We start from the raw sequence: 17,175 nt of genomic DNA, 5'->3' as shown, positions 1-17,175 counted from the left end.
CACATTTAGTACTGTTGCTGTGCAACAATTCTGTAAGTAGCAGCTTTCTTTTTGGTGTAAAGTAATTTAGACAAATTAAATATTGATTTGCGCCAAAAAAAAAAAATCTCACACGTCTCGCTTTACTTTTCAAGCCTGTCTAGAAAAGGGGGCAAGGTTTGAGTTTGGATTTTTAGATAACTTTATCAACTGAGACATTTTAAAATGTTTTAAAAGTTTTGAGCAACCTCACTCCAGTACGTGAGGGGTGCAAAAAGTGTGGACTGGAAATAATTTGGGCCGGAAAATGGTTTGCAGCATTAGAAATACATGCAAACCCGTCTTACTGTTGTAGGATGTGGATGCGTTCCTCTATTTACTGAAGGCGGACGATTCATTAAACAGTCTGATATTATTTGCTGTTAGGAAAGACCGGATTCACAAGCTGCAGAATCACTAGAGAAGTGGGACAGACTTTTTGCACCGTAAGCACACTGAATGTGTGCAGCAACGATTAGTATACTAGGGCATGCCATCCAGATTACAATCTGCAGCCTAACAGATCATATTAGATTTGGTCACCCGATGGTTTGGAGCAGATTTGCTACAGTGTGTGTTTTCCACTGTTTTAAGGAAAGGGAAGTATTTCCCATGACATTCACCTTCAGCCTGTGTGTGAGAATGGTGGGGCAAGCAGCCAAGTGTGTCCTTCTTCCTGCCAACTGCAGTTAAAAAAAAAAATCCTGGGCCACCCCAAATTGCCCCCATGAGGTGGATTTAAAAACAGTTCCTTTAGGCTGGGTTCACACGGGGCGGATTTTCGTCGGAAATCTCGCGGTTTGGCCGCAGCAAAAACCGCGAGATTTCCGCCGGGAGAACCGCCGCGGTTTAAGCCGCGGCGGCTTTGAAGCTGTCCGGCCGCATGCTTTTCCGTTGCGGCCGGCTCTCCCATAGAGGAGAGCGCGGCCGTAACATAAATAAACAAAAAACCGACTGTAAACAGACATGCTGCTTCTTTTGAAACCGCGGCTGCCGCAGCCGCGGTTTCAACTGGATTTACCGCAGCGGATTAGCCGTCCCGTGTGAACGAGGTTTCGGGGAAACCTCGTCCACATGGCTGGCTAATCCCGAGATTAGCGGCCGCGGGCGGTTTTGCCGCGGGCGGATCTGCTGCGGCAGAACCGCGGCAAATCCGCCCTGTGTGACCCCTGCCTTATATTGGTCTTATCTTACAGTATAAAACAATACGGTAACTGTAGTTGATGTACAAATATCAAATCCATTTGAACTTTTGGCACAAAATAACAAGACACAGCTGCCACCGGAAACCTAAAATGATATCTGCGTTGCTGCATTCCAAGACCCATAACATTTGCACTTTTTGCCAGCAGTGCTGTGAGGTCTTGTTTTTTGTGGAATGAGTCGTGGTTTCCATTGGTTCCATTTTAAGGTACATGCAACTTTTTGATCACTTTTCATTGCGTTTTTGAGACGCAGATGAATGAAAAACAGCAATTCCGTTATATTCAATGTCTTTCACCATATGGGATAAATATTTTTTTTATAGTTCAGAAGAATGCAAACGCTGTGATACCTATAATGTCTTTTGATTATCTTTTCCATTTAAAAAGTGGTTTCTGGGGGGAAAAAAATCTGTTTTTCCTTTTCTTTTTTTACTCTGGATTTTTATTAAACTTTTTGCTTACACATTTTTTGCGTCTCTCAAGTGGACTTGAAGATGCGATTATTTGATTGCTGGTATACTACACTGCACTATATATGTACTGCAGTGTAATATAGGCTTGCTTGCATGGCAGACAGGAAAGCCTTGATCAGGCCTCCAGTTGCCATGGCAACCTGTCAGCATCATGCGACTGCAGAGGCGCCTCTCACTATCACCTGCTTAGCTGCCATGGTTGCTATAGACAGTGGCGTGTACGGAGTTAAACAGTGGGATTAGAGGTTTCTCCGCTCCCGGCAGTTAGAGCAATAGCATAGTTGTAAATAGGCAACTGGGCCCTGACTCCTCCTGGCACGGGACTCCCATACCGCCCTTAGAATATATAACTAGTCACTAAGGGGTTAATCTAAAGTTGAAACAGTGATAAGAATGTCACTTGCATGTAATTCTTGTTCACATCACCTTCTGGATTTCTGCTAACTTAGTTCTGCCCCCGTCCCACCCTCCCATTGCAAATAGTGGGGAGGGGTGGACAGGGGACGGGAGCTCAGTGCACTGCTCCCGACTCTTCCAGCCTCCTCCCTATGCAGAGAGGGACACCGTATATCGGCTGTGCGTGAAAACCCGGCCAATATACGATCGTCTGAAGCCGCCCTAAGTTCCATTGATTTTAGTGGGATTTTCTGAGCTTCCATTAAGCTCAGTTCAATATCGTTCCATTTGATCTTGTCATTTTTTGTGGAAACAATAATGCGTCAGTCTGCGCCATTTTTTCTGTTTATAAGCAGAAATCCAATTTTTACCATTTTAGTCAATGGGTGATGGAACTGAATGTAAAGGCTTCTGTGTGGTTCCATTGTTGATGTTCGTTTAACAGATGCATTGGTAAATAAGCATGTGCTTCAGGCTAAAAAAAAACAAACAAAACGGATTCTTAAAAACAGACGTGTAAGTGTACACAAATGGAAACAAGCTAACAGATACTTTCCTTTTGTAATGAATCCATCTGCTGGATTGGTTAAAAAAATGGAAACTATAGTTTTGTTTGTATTATACGGATCCGTTCACAATGCACATCAAGGTACTGATGTGAATGAGCCCCAGCCTATACAGCGTGCTTCTGGGTAAACACATATACAAGGGGTTTCATAGAGAATTGGACCGAACATTTGTAACAAAGAGCTCTCTATCTTGAATTCCAACGCAGTCCACACACAGTCAGGCACGTAGACTTCTGTATCAGCTTTTATGTCCTTGAAACATCTGGGTGCGGAGACCCCGGGGTCCTAGTCAGGCGTACAGGAGAGTTTGGTTTTGCAAGGAAACGTGTGATACTGCAGGGCGATGTAACATGTCCCATTTATGTGTTATGGATAGAAATAACAGTGAAATAGTTGTTCCAAATTACTAGTACTTGAGTAAAGCTACAATATATGAAGAATTCTTCTTCTTGCACGTAGCATATGGTATGCTCCCCGTTAATTGGATAAGCAGGGGTATTTTTACTAGGGAATTAGAGTGAATGAATGTGATGAACAGCTATGTCTTGGACTCAGTTCAATGTGAGAGCCGGCACGTAGGCACCAGAGGCCTCAGGAGCGCTTCTCATTCCTTTGATGCAGCCGGTTGCATAGGACACATCTGGGCATGAGGGAGGATATTTTCGGGGATCACTATTCAAGGCCAAATATATTGATAATGTACTAAGACAATTAGGATACTGTACAGCGATTCAACAGTCTTGTGCAGAGTTTCTTTAAACTCAGCTAAACGTATTTAAGCATTAACCCTTTCCAACCCCGTCTGACGTCTGAAGACATTCTGATTGAAGGCTGTACAGCTCCGATGTCAAAAGACGTCCGGCAGGGTATTCTTACTGTATATTACTGGCCGCTCTGTTGTCGGGGGGCCTCTCCAGCACGTCCCATACCGCAGTACTGGCTTTAGCCAGCAGATGGTGCCATTGTATAATGGCAGAAAGAGAAAGCCCCCTAGGAAACCCTGAATCAAAAATTGGATTGCAAAGGGTTAAAATAACATTGAAAACAAGATGGGGCATAGGGCAAGATGGTGAAATTCATTCATTTCCTTTGCATAACAGCAGTTAGTACAGACCATTGGGTGAGGAAGGGTATTATTTCTCCTTAGGGAGAGCACTTAGAAGGTGAGTGTGGAGACTTATAAGGCCATGCAAGCTCCTCTGGGAAATATGTAAAAAAAGATGGAACAATGCTTCTTCAACGCCACCTTTTGGAAGGCAGCATTCCTGCAAGTTAATGTCAGACTTTTTAACAAGGCTCACATTTCCCAGTCATTGTTACAAGGCTTGTTATAACGTGCAGGAATGCTGCCTTCCAAAAGGTGATATAGAGGTATTGTTCCATCTTCCCATTTAGATTATAGTCTGTGATGCTCTTGTGAGTGACCTCACATATGGATCGTACATTGTGTAAGAGATGATTATTTTCTTTTGCACACTTAAATTATCTCCCATTGTGCTGAGCTGCAACACCAGACATAAACCAGTTGCCTCTGGAGTTGAAGAGAAGGACCCTTGACATCCAAAATTTAATGTTATTTATAATATGGGCGGTCATTGAAAGGAACTAACACTTATCTCTTATTAAATCATAATAAAATCTAAAAAGTGGCGCACACAAAAACATTCAAAAAGTCATATATTATGCCTCAAAATGGCATTAATAATGAATCTGATATATGACTCAATATGTCATACTATAAATATAGTTATAACCCAGAGGGATCTATGCTGTCATGAGCTAGTATCTTTTTCAGCTCATTAACTTTATTCACTCATCCGAGTATATTCTTTTATTCTCCCATATAATGGGTGCCGCTGCGGCTGACAGGTGAGTCGCAGCGGGGAGCAGGGGAGAGCGGGCGGGAGAGAGGGAGAGAAAGATCTTCCCTCCGTTCCTCCCCACTCTCCCCTGCAGCTCCCCGCTCCGTGCCGGCACCCGAATCTTTAGCCCCGAGCACAGCGATACTCGGATAAAGCAAATTACTCGAGCGAGTAGTGCTTATCCGAGTACGCTCGCTCATCTCTAAGCACAACCTACATTTACTATTGGGGTTGGTGCAAAGCAATGTAGACATATTTATTACACAAAAAGGAAAACTGTTTGTGTCTTGCTGGATACTTTTCAGAAGTGTATAGTACAGTGGTCTGGTTCTTCTAAGCTGGGATGCAGGGGTAGAGGTGGGGGGGGGAGAGTACTGCCTCTTATTATTATTATTGGGCATGAGCAGCTTTAAAAAAAAAAATCTTGGAAAGCCCCTTTAACCCCTTTAGTGGCACGCCTGAAAAATCTCCTAAAAATCTGTGTTGAAATGAAGACTACCAAAACCTGCCACTGAAGGGGTTGTACCATTATAAAGTTAGCCCCTATCCACCGGATAGGGGCTAACTTTATAATAGAATGGGGGGGGGGGGGGGGGGACTGCTAGAACCTCAACCAATCCTGAGAATGGGGGTCCAGTAGATCCCTTAGTAAATGGAGCAGCGGTCATGCAGGCACACCATCACTCCATCCATTTCAATGACAGCGCCAGAGATTGCTGAAGCACTTGAACTTGGTAAGTTGCGGCGCTGTCATTGAAGTGAATGGAGTAACGGCATGCTCCATTCATTCACTGACAAGACTCCTATTCTGAGGATTGGTTGGGTCCCGGCAGTCAGACCCCTACGAATCATAAAGATATCCTCTACCCTGTGGATAACTTTATAACTTGGCACAACCTCTTTAAGGAAAACAGAACGTTTTTTTGTTGCAAAACTACAGTAGCCAGATGTTGGTCAATAGGAATTTACTAACCACAGTTAAAAGTGTTTGTGACGCTTTTCCTCGCTTTGGATATAGTTTTTGGATCCATGACTATTTTTTCTTAAAATTCAGGATTTTATAAGGACGGCTGCACACGACTGGGTTGGATTTCGGATATGGGATCCCGCACCAGAATCGGACACTGTGCCCGGCCAGTGACCCCGCATACCTCTCATTATTTTTCTTTCTCTGTGATGCCTTTGGTCCAGACGGTTTGCCATCGCACATGCGCAGTACAGACCCTACTAGCACTGGGGCCGCCATTACTATTGAGGCCACTATAGAGGATCCTATTACTAATGAGGCCACTATGGAGGACGCTATTACTACTGCGGCCACCATTACTACTGGGGCCACTGTGGAGGACCCCATTACTACTGAGGCCACTGTGGAGGACCCTACCACTAATGGGGCCACTGTGGAGGACCTTACCACTAATGCGGCCACTGTGGAGGACCTTACCACTAATGCGGCCACTGTGGAGGACCTTACCACTAATGCGGCCACTGTGGAGGACCTTACCACTAATGGGGCCACTGTGGAGGACCCTACATCTAATGAGGCCACTGTGGAGGACCCTACCACTAATGAGGCCACTGTGGAGGACCCTACCACTAATGGGGCCACTGTGGAGGACCTTACCACTAATGGGGCCACTGTGGAGGACCTTACCACTAATGGTGCCACTGTGGAGGACCTTACCACTAATGCGGCCACTGTGGAGGACCTTACCACTAATGCGGCCACTGTGGAGGACCTTACCACTAATGCGGCCACTGTGGAGGACCTTACCACTAATGCGGCCACTGTGGAGGACCTTACCACTAATGGGGCCACTGTGGAGGACCTTACCACTAATGGGGCCACTGTGGAGGACCTTACCACTAATGGGGCCACTGTGGAGGACCTTACCACTAATGGGGCCACTGTGAAGGACCCTACCACTAATGGGGCCACTGTGAAGGACCCTACCACTAATGGGGCCACTGTGGAGGACCCTACCACTACTGGGGCCACTGTGGAGGACCCTACCACTAATGGGGCCACTGTGGAGGACCCTACCACTAATGGGGCCACTGTGGAGGACCCTACCACTAATGGGGCCAATGTGGAGGACCTTACCACTAATGGGGCCACTGTGGAGGTCCCTGCCACTACAGGGGACTCTGTGGAGGACCCTACCACTACTGGGTCCTCTGTGGAGGACCCTACCACTACTGCGGCCACCGTGCAGGACCCTACCAGTACTCCGGCCACCGTGCAGGACCCAACCGGTACTGGGGCCACCGTGCAGGACCCAACCGGTACTGGGGCCACCGTGCAGGACCCAACCGGTACTGGGGCCACCGTGCAGGACCATAGTAGTACTGGGGCCACCGTGCAGGACCCTACCGGTACTGCGGCCACCGTGCAGGACCCTACCGGTACTGGGACCACCGTGCAGGACCCTACCGGAACTGGGACCACCGTGCAGGACCCTACCGGTACTGGGGCCACCGTGCAGGACGCTACCGGTACTGGGGCCACCATGGAGGACCCTTCCGGAACTGGGGCCACCGTGGAGGACCATAGTAGTACTGGAGCCACCGTGCAGGACCCTACCGGTACTGCGGCCACCGTGCAGGACCCTACCGGTACTGGGGCCACCGTGCAGGACCCTACCGGTACTGGGGCCACCGTGCAGGACCCTACCGGTACTGGGGCCACCGTGCAGGACCCTACCGGTACTGGGGCCACCGTGCAGGACCCTACCGGTACTGGGGCCACCGTGGAGGACCATACTAGTACTGGGGACACTATGGGGGTGACTATCACTATAAAGTCTTACAATCGTCCCTTTAAAGGCAACCAAGAGGCTGATGTGTCCATATTCAGTCAGTTAACAGGCGGCCGGTGTGAATGGCCCTCAGACCGGTACTTCCTAGCATGTCTTGCGGTCGTTAATAGCTGTCCTATGCTATCAGGTTTCAGCCTCTACGTGACTGCAGGTATGCACCGAGCACCCCTCCTCCCTGCTGGCACGTAGGTGCCACAACCCCAGGATGGGAGATTGTTCATAAGACATGAGCGCTCCGTCTTCTTCTTCCTCCTTGTCATACGTGCAGCAGCCAGCATCCCACGGCTCCCATCCCCCTTCCGTCATCTCTCAGGAGCGCATAGCCTACGTGCCGCCTCACAGCAGCTCCAGCCGCAGGAGACGTGACCGAGAGAGGGGAAGAGCCGCAACACCGCAGCCAACCAATCAGCTGGTGCTAAAATCGGGACCTTGAGAATATTATCCAATCAGCTGGTGTGTGGGCGTAGACTGCGTCGAGGAGGTTAGTGGTGGGTCTTCAGGAAGGAATCCTAGAAGGTACAGGCAGTAACCCTTTCACTGCTGCAAAGGTGACACGTGCGCCTCACACAGCAGGGAGGACAATTAGGTTGCTCAATGGCCGCTGAGTGCTGTTGGGGCTGTGAAGAAGGGCACATTATACACTGCGCCCCCTGAGGGATGTCTGACAAACAACAGCTCAGGGGCTTTCTGCAGTGACGGGGATAAGGCAGTACATTGTCATGGCAGCCTTCCACACAGGGAAGTGCAGTGTTCGTGGCGGTGAGACAGCGCTTCACGTAAACAGACAGATGACATCAGTGCTACATGGCGACTTTGGTCAAGACGCGGGTCGCAGTGTAGCCCTGTAACCGCAAACTGACGGAAGTCAATGCGGTCACAAGACATCTACATTTGCCAGGTTTCTTGCAATGGTCGCAGCATCTCGTAAGCCGTAAAGCCGCTGCGTTGACTTCCATTGGTTGGTGATGTTGCGGCGCTACTCTACGGTCCGCGTCGCAGCCAGTCGCACCTTTTAGGAGCTGAAGATCACCTAGTAGGGAATATGACAAGATATTTTTCATTTTAGCGGCCCATGAAGGTCGTATTTACGCAGGCGAGTTCCATTTAATAGCAAGAAGGATGGAAGGCGCTCAAGGAAACGAACCATTATCTTGTTTTGGCAATTTTTCTCTCGGAGCGAGATAGAAAAATCACGGCATTTTTTTATGCAGATGTGATTTTCATGCAATTTTTTTATTCTTCCTATTGAAACAATCTGCAGGTTTCATGAGTATCAAAATCACATGCGGCGGCGCGTTTTTCTTGCTAAACTCATCGCACTCACAGGCCAAGTCGCAGGTTGGTAAGTGTGATATCAGTACGAGTTTCTCAGACTGATAACACCTTCACACGTGTAAATACCGCCTACGGGCTCTCTCACGCGAGCGTACTCTGGCTGCGCAGGTATTTTTTTATGCGCCCAATATGCAGCAAATACCCATGTAACGTGTGGTCACTGCATAGTTTATGCATCCATAAACTATAACGGTGCGTATCACGCGGCAAAATAGGACACGCTGACATTTTTTTCATGCATGTAATACGTGTAAAATACATGTCTGAATAGCCCAATGTAAATGAATCAGGTTTTAGTACTTTATTATGTAAAACCCAACTGATCTACATAAAAGACTGCAGACCCCCACATTGCATGGAGCAGGATCGCCCTCTGATCCTCCATGACATAACTGTATATCACAGAGCATTAAGGGGTTAAAGAGAACGTGTCACCTCTCCGCACACGTTTGTTCTAGCACATAGTTGTATCCCCCACCATATAACAATTCTGGAGCATCTTTTCTCATAGCGGTGGGTTGTGCCGTTCAGTTCCATACAACAAGAAGGGGAGGATAGCTTCAGCTATTAGAAAGAGCAATGCATACATGAATGGCAAGTGCAGGAACGCTGAACGCGTTTCGGCCAAATGGCCTCTGTTAACAGATGGTCCGCACGGAAAATCGCGGTTGCTGGTTTGAATTTGTATGGAATGCCATGGATCGTCCGCGTGGGAGATGATCGTGGATTCTGCAATTCAAACTCGTTTGTGTGCAGGCGGCCTTATTCATACATTTCTCAGGAGGAATAACAGAGGAACAGCACTAATCACCCTTGTCTTATCTATGAATTGTCACAATCCCCGATTCCTATAGAAGAGATTGTAGGGACATTTCCCAGAACTGCTTCTCTTAAAAATGTGGCAACAGTTTGCAAAAAAAAAGTGCCTTGGTAGCCAAAAGCAGCCATTGTGAGCAGACCCTTAACCCTTTCCAATCCACTGTCTGACGTCTAAAGGCATTATGATTTAAGGCTGTACAGCTTCGATGTTGAAAGACACCTGTCGGGGTTCTCTTACTGTATATTGCCAGCCTCTCTGCTGTCGGAGCCTATCCAATGTGTTACCTCATGCAGTACTGGCTTTAGCCAGCATATAGCGCCGTTGTATAACAGCAGAAAAAGAGTAAGCCCCCTAGGAAAACCAGAATACAAATTGGATTGGAAAGGGTTAAGGGACCTTGCACACGGGTACAATTAGTCTGTAAGACGCACTGGGACATATGTAGAGTGCGCACCAAATCCTGCAACCTACTTGAAAATGGCTTAAATCTGCCTGCAATTTGGCAACAAAATCCACAGTTCCACCTGCAGATTTTGGTGTGCAGTTCTGAAGCAGCTGCGTCTGTTGCGTCGCATCCTGGCGGAATAATTCAGTAATTTATTACATCTCCCTTAATATTTTTTTCCTTAGAATATCTGCGCTCGCTCTGACCCCTTGGAGTGAAGGTAATAAACAATGATATATAAGCTTCCCATAGAGACTGCCCTGCCCTGTGTGGATATGGAAGACTCGCATGAAGTTACAAATGACTGACAACCTGCTGCCTTCTTCCGGTCACTGCAGAAAGCCCTTCAGCTGTCATCTGTCAGAAACCCCTCAGCAGGGCTCAGCGTATAATGGACCCTTCTTCTTACTTCACTCAATGGCCTTTTAATTGTCCTCCCTGCTGTGTGAGGAGCAGGTCACCTCTCCAGCAGTGGAAGGGTTACAGGAGCCCTTTTTGGCTCTGAGATGGGAAGTTGCTGAAGGAGCCATCACTAGCGGAGCTCCATGTGCTGGTTGTTTGAGTACGTGACGGGGGGCGGGGCTTTGGGGAGTTCTGGAATTAGAACAGTGGAGAGTAACTATTGTGCTCAGAGAGCTGGCAGAGCGCAGGAGGCGAGGACCACTGAGCACCTAGAAGATGCTGCTGCAGGAGGAGGTGAGGCTGCGGGCACACAATAGCCTCATGTTATTGGCTTGGGAAGAGTATTTGTGGCTAACTAGAGACTTTCTTATCAGTTTTGCAGCCTGAACCAGCTGATGGAGTGCGGCGAAGCGGTGAATTCTCCTGGAGATGCCCTGGGCCAGACGCCGGCACACCTGGCAGCACATGGGGGACAAGCGTTTTTCCTTCTTTGGCAGCTGCAGACAGGAGTGGACGTTAACCAGCAGGTAGATCCTAATTCTCTGCATCACCTTCACCATAGTTCTTGGGATTCTTCTAGTTGCGCAATTTTTTTCTAAAGTCTACAGCGCAGTTCTTAGTCTTATAAATATCGGAACTCCGAGAAATCCCTTTAGTCAATATCGCCTGCCAGGATATGTTTGAATACGGGTTTGGGGTAGCAGTCACCGCGATATTATAAATGGAAACCGCGATGGCAGTGTTAACAGAGCCTAAGGGTCCATTGTAGCCAATCAGCTCACAGGTTGGAGATTTTCCCATTTGTGAACTATGCCGTCCTGTTCTGCATAGACTGCAGAGAAACTCTCAGGATCCAAGATATGAGCCAATGGATTGCACACAACTAGGGGCGCAGATGGGGCTTAACCTTTATTACATGTAGACAATAGCCTAACCTGAAAGATGTTCACATTTGAGCTATTTCATTTTATTACTCAGATGTGTCGTAGGAGCAGAATAAAAGTGCCGAAGCAACAGATTCCATTGATTGTGATGGGGTCTGGCATGCTTCCATCATGTCACCCAGTGATTTTGCACCAAATCTGCAACAGGGGTTCAGATGGAGCCCAACTCATAGGCATGCATCATCACAGCTAAATTTCTACTCATGCTTCAGATCAGTAACTAGTTTTGACACTACTTGCCAGCGTAGTAATGTGCCACCTGTCCAGATTTGTGGACCAAAGCCTGGTCTGCTACACGGAGGAAGCCTTGTTTACTTTCAATCCAGTATCAATTGGCCAGACTTCTCCCAATAAGGGCAGTTTCAGAGAAGCGTATTTAAATATGTCCGTAATACGGATCTGTATTACAGACATGTTACCAATGACATTATAATCATATGTTATCAGTCCTTGCCGCCGTATTGTTGTTATTTTCTACATAGCAAATACTGATCTGTGTTTGCCCAATGGAGAATAGCAGCAATGTGCTGGCAGAAAGGCAAAAAAAAAGCCATTCTGCCTCTTTTTTTTTTTTAAATGGCGTGAAAAAAAATCCATACGTCCCCAAAACGCAGACCAAATGTGAAGCTAAGATACACTTATCTGAAACTGTCCTTAAAGTGATCTCTGTATGGCTCTCGTCCATGCAGGGATTTCTCGTTAGCAATGTTGCCTATGCAGCAGCAGTCAGGCTATTATGTTAATGCTATAATGATAGGGTTGCAGTTCTGTGTGGGCTCATCCTGTTATACTGTAAAGCAGATTTATTTCTGCTCAGAGGTTTCTCTCTTTAACTCTTTTGGTCAGTTCTGGAACCAAAAAAATGTGTACAATGAAACGTGACATTTATTTTTATTTAAACTTTACTATGAATGTGGACTTGGAATATGTAATATGGTTGTAAGCTTTACGTCTTTGTTAATACCCACTGCTGTTTTCTTCTAGGACCTCTTTGGAGAAACGCTCATCCACAAAGCGGCACGTTGTGGGAGTTTGGAATGCCTCAGCGTGCTGGTCGCCCATGAGGCCAGACTTGAGTAAGTTTTTGTTGGCATTGGTTGATCAGTTTATGGTAGAGCCCTAGATGCAACTGTATTGAGTACGGGCTGACCATTTTTGTTTTACTCTACAGTGTTTGTAACAAGGACGGACTCACAGCTGAAGCACTGGCGTTTGCTAGTGGTTTTGTGGAATGCGCAAAATATCTGGCAACTGTAAAACACACACAAGATACATTCTATAAAACATGCCCATCCATGCAACATTGTAAGGAGCCAACAGCTGGTACCAAGAGAAGACAATGCGACAGATCAGCTGCTTATGGAAAGAGGAGACGGTCAGATGGTATGTATTCTATACTGGTGATGACAGAAATTAAGTAACGTAAACCAGCATAGAGCTTCTGAAAGCTTTAAACATTAGACTGACCAGGGAAAAGAAATAAGAAAAAAAGATAGTCTGTAGACAGTTCATGAAGTACATGTACATACAAAAAAAAAACAACTCCTCTATTATATTGAGAAGTCACAATGACGTCACAGAGGGAGCACTCTCCCTCTGTGAATCATTGCAGCAAGTAAGAGGTTAAGAGCTGGGATTAATGGTCTCATCGATCCCCGCTGTTGCAGTGCGATGATGGCCATCAGTCATAACAGCCTCAAGCCACAGGATGGCGCATGCTCACTTGAGTCCAAGCCATCCACAAGATATGTTTACGTCCTGTTGCGTTAAATGCCCCCAACCGGGACGTTAAATTTACATCCTGTAGCGTTAAGGGGTTAAACCTGCAACAAATATGTTAAAACCACTTAAATCACTGTGCAATACGTGATAGTTGTGTAGTTTTTGGCATCTAAATGTACTTCATGGCCTTTTTACACACTACCTCTCCCCCCCCCCCCCCCCCTCCATTTTTTCTTCCCTGGTATGCTTCAGTACAGTGTGGGCTGCTTGTTCTATTTTGGTTAAACATTAGACTTTTGAATACCTAGGAGGTTGATTTTATGTGATGGAGTCATCTGCTAATGTAATGTTTTAGGGTGCGTTCACGCAGATTTTCTGCGGGTTTTGGTGCAGATCTGCAGCAGATTTCACCCTATCAAATGAAATCTAACTGAAGGGGTGAAATCTACCGTAAATTGGCAACGTATGAACACAACTTAAGGATAAATTCAGATGTGGCAGATTTGCTGCAGAAGTTTCTACAGTTATAAATCAGTTCCATTCATCGGAAGATTTTTTTTTTCTTTAGCATGTGCCTTGTTTTCTGCAATCCTTAGGCCACTCTCACATGTGGCCGGCAAAATGCCACGATTCCGATCGTAGCACTTTGCCATGATTTCACTTTAGTTTTCGCCCGAATGTTCCTGCCTACGACAGCAGGATTTAGCGCAAATAGAGCAGGCAGTGCTCAAAAATCGCTGTGTTAGAAAACGCCACGATCGAGCGCATGTCTGCGGGGCCCCATTGAAAACAATGGAAGCTTTATACCACGATTATGGTAAAGAACAGATGTGTGAGAGTGGCCTTATTCAGCTAAATGGGATAGTTACAGAAGATTTCTGAAGCAAATCTGCCACATGTGAATTACCCTATAATATCAACGAGGTACCATTATGTATCAGTATAATTGTGGAAGCTGAAGCTGCACTGCACAGATTATCACTTGTCTACTAGATTCTGACCAAACTTCCCAAAATAGTTGAAATCAATCATATTATAAACAAGAACTGACAAACGTCTGCTGGCAGATATAACCCTCCAGGGTAGAGGGAGATAACTAGACTTCTTCTCTCCAATGTTGGAGAGCAAAAGTGACTTTTGCCCCCATTCTGCACTGGTGGCGTTCTAGCAGACTAAATAGTTTGAGTGGAAAAAAAAAAAAAAGGATCCTACTGTAAGGGGGCTTAAAGAATGACCCCCCAATACTACTACTAATGTATACCAAGTCCAGTAATCTAGGTAGAGGAGCCCTATGTTACATGAATCATAACACATTTTTCTTCTTTTTACAGGCTTCTTGTAGTTAGACACAAGATTTCCATGTGTTCTTGGCTTTAATACGCTTCCATGAGGAGCTCTAATCTACAGGCTCACATTAAGCTGGATTATACTACAGCCTCTCTGCTGGAAGGAAGAGGTTTCATACAGGATGGCTTTTTGTATATATATTTTTTTTTCATACCTTTCTACTTTGCGGTGTTTTAAATAAAAAAAAAAATGTTGACGTTTGATTTTTCTCATTGTCTTTACTAACAAAATAACCACAAACTCAGAGCTGCAATTACACAGTGGGGCACCAAAATGCTCTTATAGGTCACCTGCATATAGGTGGATTTGCACTGCGGAATCTGGAGCGGGCGCCCACCTCCAGGTTCCGCAGCAAATACCATCCATAGCATGCTATGGAAAAGGGATTCTTCCTGCACACGAGCAAAAAACAATTGCAGCACGCTCCATTTTTGCGCGGATGGCTTCCATTGAAGTCAATGGAAGCAGTCTGATTAATGGTCCTTCCGCAATTGACATTGCGGAAAGGTCGAGGATTCCACGTTATCACTAGGCGGTGACACCGAAAAATCAGGAGCTTTATAAAAAAAAAACAAAAAAAAAACAACACCTCTACTGTGCATGTCCGACAACGAGCCATACAGACTAGCCAGAGTACAGATGAAGGGAACCAAGGCAGGTACGTGCGGACGCCACTGCTGCCAGGGCTGTATTCCACTGCAGGATTCCGCATGTAGAATCCAACCAGCCCGTGTGCAGGCAGCCATACAATAAAACACAAACAATAGTATGGCCAATCTAACTTATATCATACAGAGTCGCAAATCAATCTCTCCTAGTTTTGCCTTAAACAGTTAATGTGAAAGCTTCCTACGAGACTAAAGCCTGGTTTAGACACAACAATTATCACTCAAAAAATCTTTTGAGCGACCACCTTGCTCCAACGTTGAGCGACCACCTTGTGCTTCGAGCGGAGCATGCAGAAGACAAGCGGCCCCAATTGTCTTCTGCATCCAGATATTCTTTGCTCGGAGCGCCCGGCTGTTATACAGCCAAGCGGGGGATGAATACAGCTGGACCGCTCTGTTCTTCATACCCCGCCTGTGGTCAGGGAGATGGATACAGCTGAAACAATAGTATCAGCCGTATCCCGCTGTGAATCCCTGATAACAGATTGCTCATTCTTTCAGCATGATGAAAGATCATCAATTAGCAACGGCTTAACGAAAACTGCACAATGTCAGTGCAGTTAGACACAACGATTATCGCTCAAAAGATGGCTTTGAGCGATTTTTGAGCAAAAATCGTTGTGTCTAAATAAGCCTTAAGATGACAAATGTAATTGATTTAATTAAAGGAGTATTCAGGTTTCAGCAGATAATATAGTTTATTGCATAATGAGAAGTTATGCAATCATCTAATACACTTTGTATCAATCCCTGACTTTGGTGAGGATTACTGCTCCCCCTCTTTTACACTTCAGAGGATAATCTTTATAAGTCATGTGATGGACATACAGTGGCAGAGAATGTTATTGAAGACGGCCCTGATGACTACTGTAGCAATCACCCCTGTGATTATATGACCTGGATAACATTTCACGCTCTGGAAGAAAACAAATGAAAGTTCCTATTAACCGAAAGCACGCAGAGATCTTAAAGTGTGAGAGATTGATACAAAGTATTTTTAAATAATTGGTAAATAACATTCATTGTATAATGAAATATTAGGAGAGACCAGAACACAATTTTAAGTGTTTATCTTGCAGACTTGCAAATTGAAAAATGTTGATGCAACAAAATATTTTAAAACAACAGTTATTAAAAGACGTCAGGTCGTTGAGGTAAGCAGAGATTGTAGTAAGCATCTGCAGTCCAGAAATCGGCTCCTTTCCATCCACACCATCCCTGCAGCAAAGAACAAAACACATCAGCTTCTGCATGCTTCTTCATAGCAGAATATTTACTCCAATATAAACTGTACAACAACAAAAAAAGTTACCAATAACGGGGTTGTCCGGTTACAAATTCACTTGCCCATGCTGCAGCCTCTGATTTGCAAGCACGGCTCATCTGACCTCCGCTGTCAACAAAGACTGGACGAATGCCAGAGCTGTAGCACTGGATTGCCGAGGCAGAGGACAGGCAAGTACGGTTTGTTTCATTGTATTAAGCCATTAGACTCTAGTTTTAAAAATTGAATTTATAATCAGACAACCCCTTTAAAAAAGGACAGCAAGAGGTGGTACATGGTAACTCTGTATGTTTTAGTTTCATAGAATCTGCAAGTATCACTACAAAATATATTTGGAACCTTGACCTATATTCAGTGCAGACGAGTCTCATAAGTGATGTAAGCAAGCATATCAGGATACTGTGGATCAGGTTCCGATTCAGTTTAGGTATGACAGGAATGGCATCAATTTTAGCACAGATTGAACGGTATTAGGGTCCCTGTACACATAACGGTTGTGCCATGGTAATTGTGTGGCCAAAAACTATTTAGACCTCGGTCAGACGAGAGTATTTTTTTGCGCACCTATGTGCGCCAATAATAAAAAATTAAAAATTGCACTCCACGGATGTACACAATGTGTGTGACCGAAGATCCGTGCTACTTGAGCAGCTGTGCTTGTAGCAGTATAGCTGCTCCACAAAGGTCCCCTCATGACTGAACACTATGACAGCACTGTCAGTGTTCAGTCATGATGGGACTCCCGTGGAGATGAAAGAATCCCCTACAAACAGCTGTCACAGCTATGGCAGAGGACCGCGATGCTATTCCATTGTTTTCAATGGAGCCAGCGCTGCTGCCACCCCATTGAAAGCAATAGGATGAA

The 17,175-nt window shown here is 45.7% G+C and overlaps 2 protein-coding genes across 3 annotated transcripts in view; one reads left to right on the top strand and one right to left on the bottom strand.

The window, feature by feature from the left end:
- The first annotated feature begins 8,251 nt into the window (after positions 1-8,251).
- ANKRD37 (ankyrin repeat domain 37) lies at positions 8,252-14,558 on the top strand. The gene is made up of 5 exons (XM_066573453.1): positions 8,252-10,638; positions 10,719-10,871; positions 12,273-12,364; positions 12,460-12,671; positions 14,342-14,558. The coding sequence occupies exons 1-5, from the start codon at positions 10,621-10,623 to the stop codon at positions 14,350-14,352; spliced, it is 486 nt and encodes a 161-aa protein (XP_066429550.1). The 5' UTR covers positions 8,252-10,620; the 3' UTR covers positions 14,353-14,558.
- Positions 14,559-15,704: 1,146 nt separating this feature from the next.
- UFSP2 (UFM1 specific peptidase 2) overlaps positions 15,705-17,175 on the bottom strand; it is a 28,166-nt gene continuing 26,695 nt past the window's right edge. For both annotated transcript variants that reach the window (XM_066573450.1, XM_066573451.1), the window contains exon 12: positions 15,705-16,243. In XM_066573450.1, the coding sequence (XP_066429547.1) occupies positions 16,157-16,243 (87 nt within the window). In that variant the 3' untranslated portion in view covers positions 15,705-16,156. The remainder of the gene's footprint in view (positions 16,244-17,175) is intronic.

Source organism: Eleutherodactylus coqui, chromosome 7, assembly GCF_035609145.1.
Source record: "Eleutherodactylus coqui strain aEleCoq1 chromosome 7, aEleCoq1.hap1, whole genome shotgun sequence".
In the NCBI taxonomy this organism is placed as follows: domain Eukaryota; kingdom Metazoa; phylum Chordata; class Amphibia; order Anura; family Eleutherodactylidae; genus Eleutherodactylus; species Eleutherodactylus coqui.
The sequence above is the reverse complement of the archived record's forward strand: the minus strand, read 5'-3'. Positions and strand labels throughout refer to the sequence as shown.

Bases quoted from the DNA above. Each gene is read 5' to 3' on its own strand.
- ANKRD37 (XM_066573453.1), top strand. The intron at 10,872-12,272 runs GTAGATCCTAAT...GTTTTCTTCTAG, and splicing joins GAGTGGACGTTAACCAGCAG to GACCTCTTTGGAGAAACGCT. The intron at 12,365-12,459 runs GTAAGTTTTTGT...TTTACTCTACAG, and splicing joins GCCCATGAGGCCAGACTTGA to TGTTTGTAACAAGGACGGAC.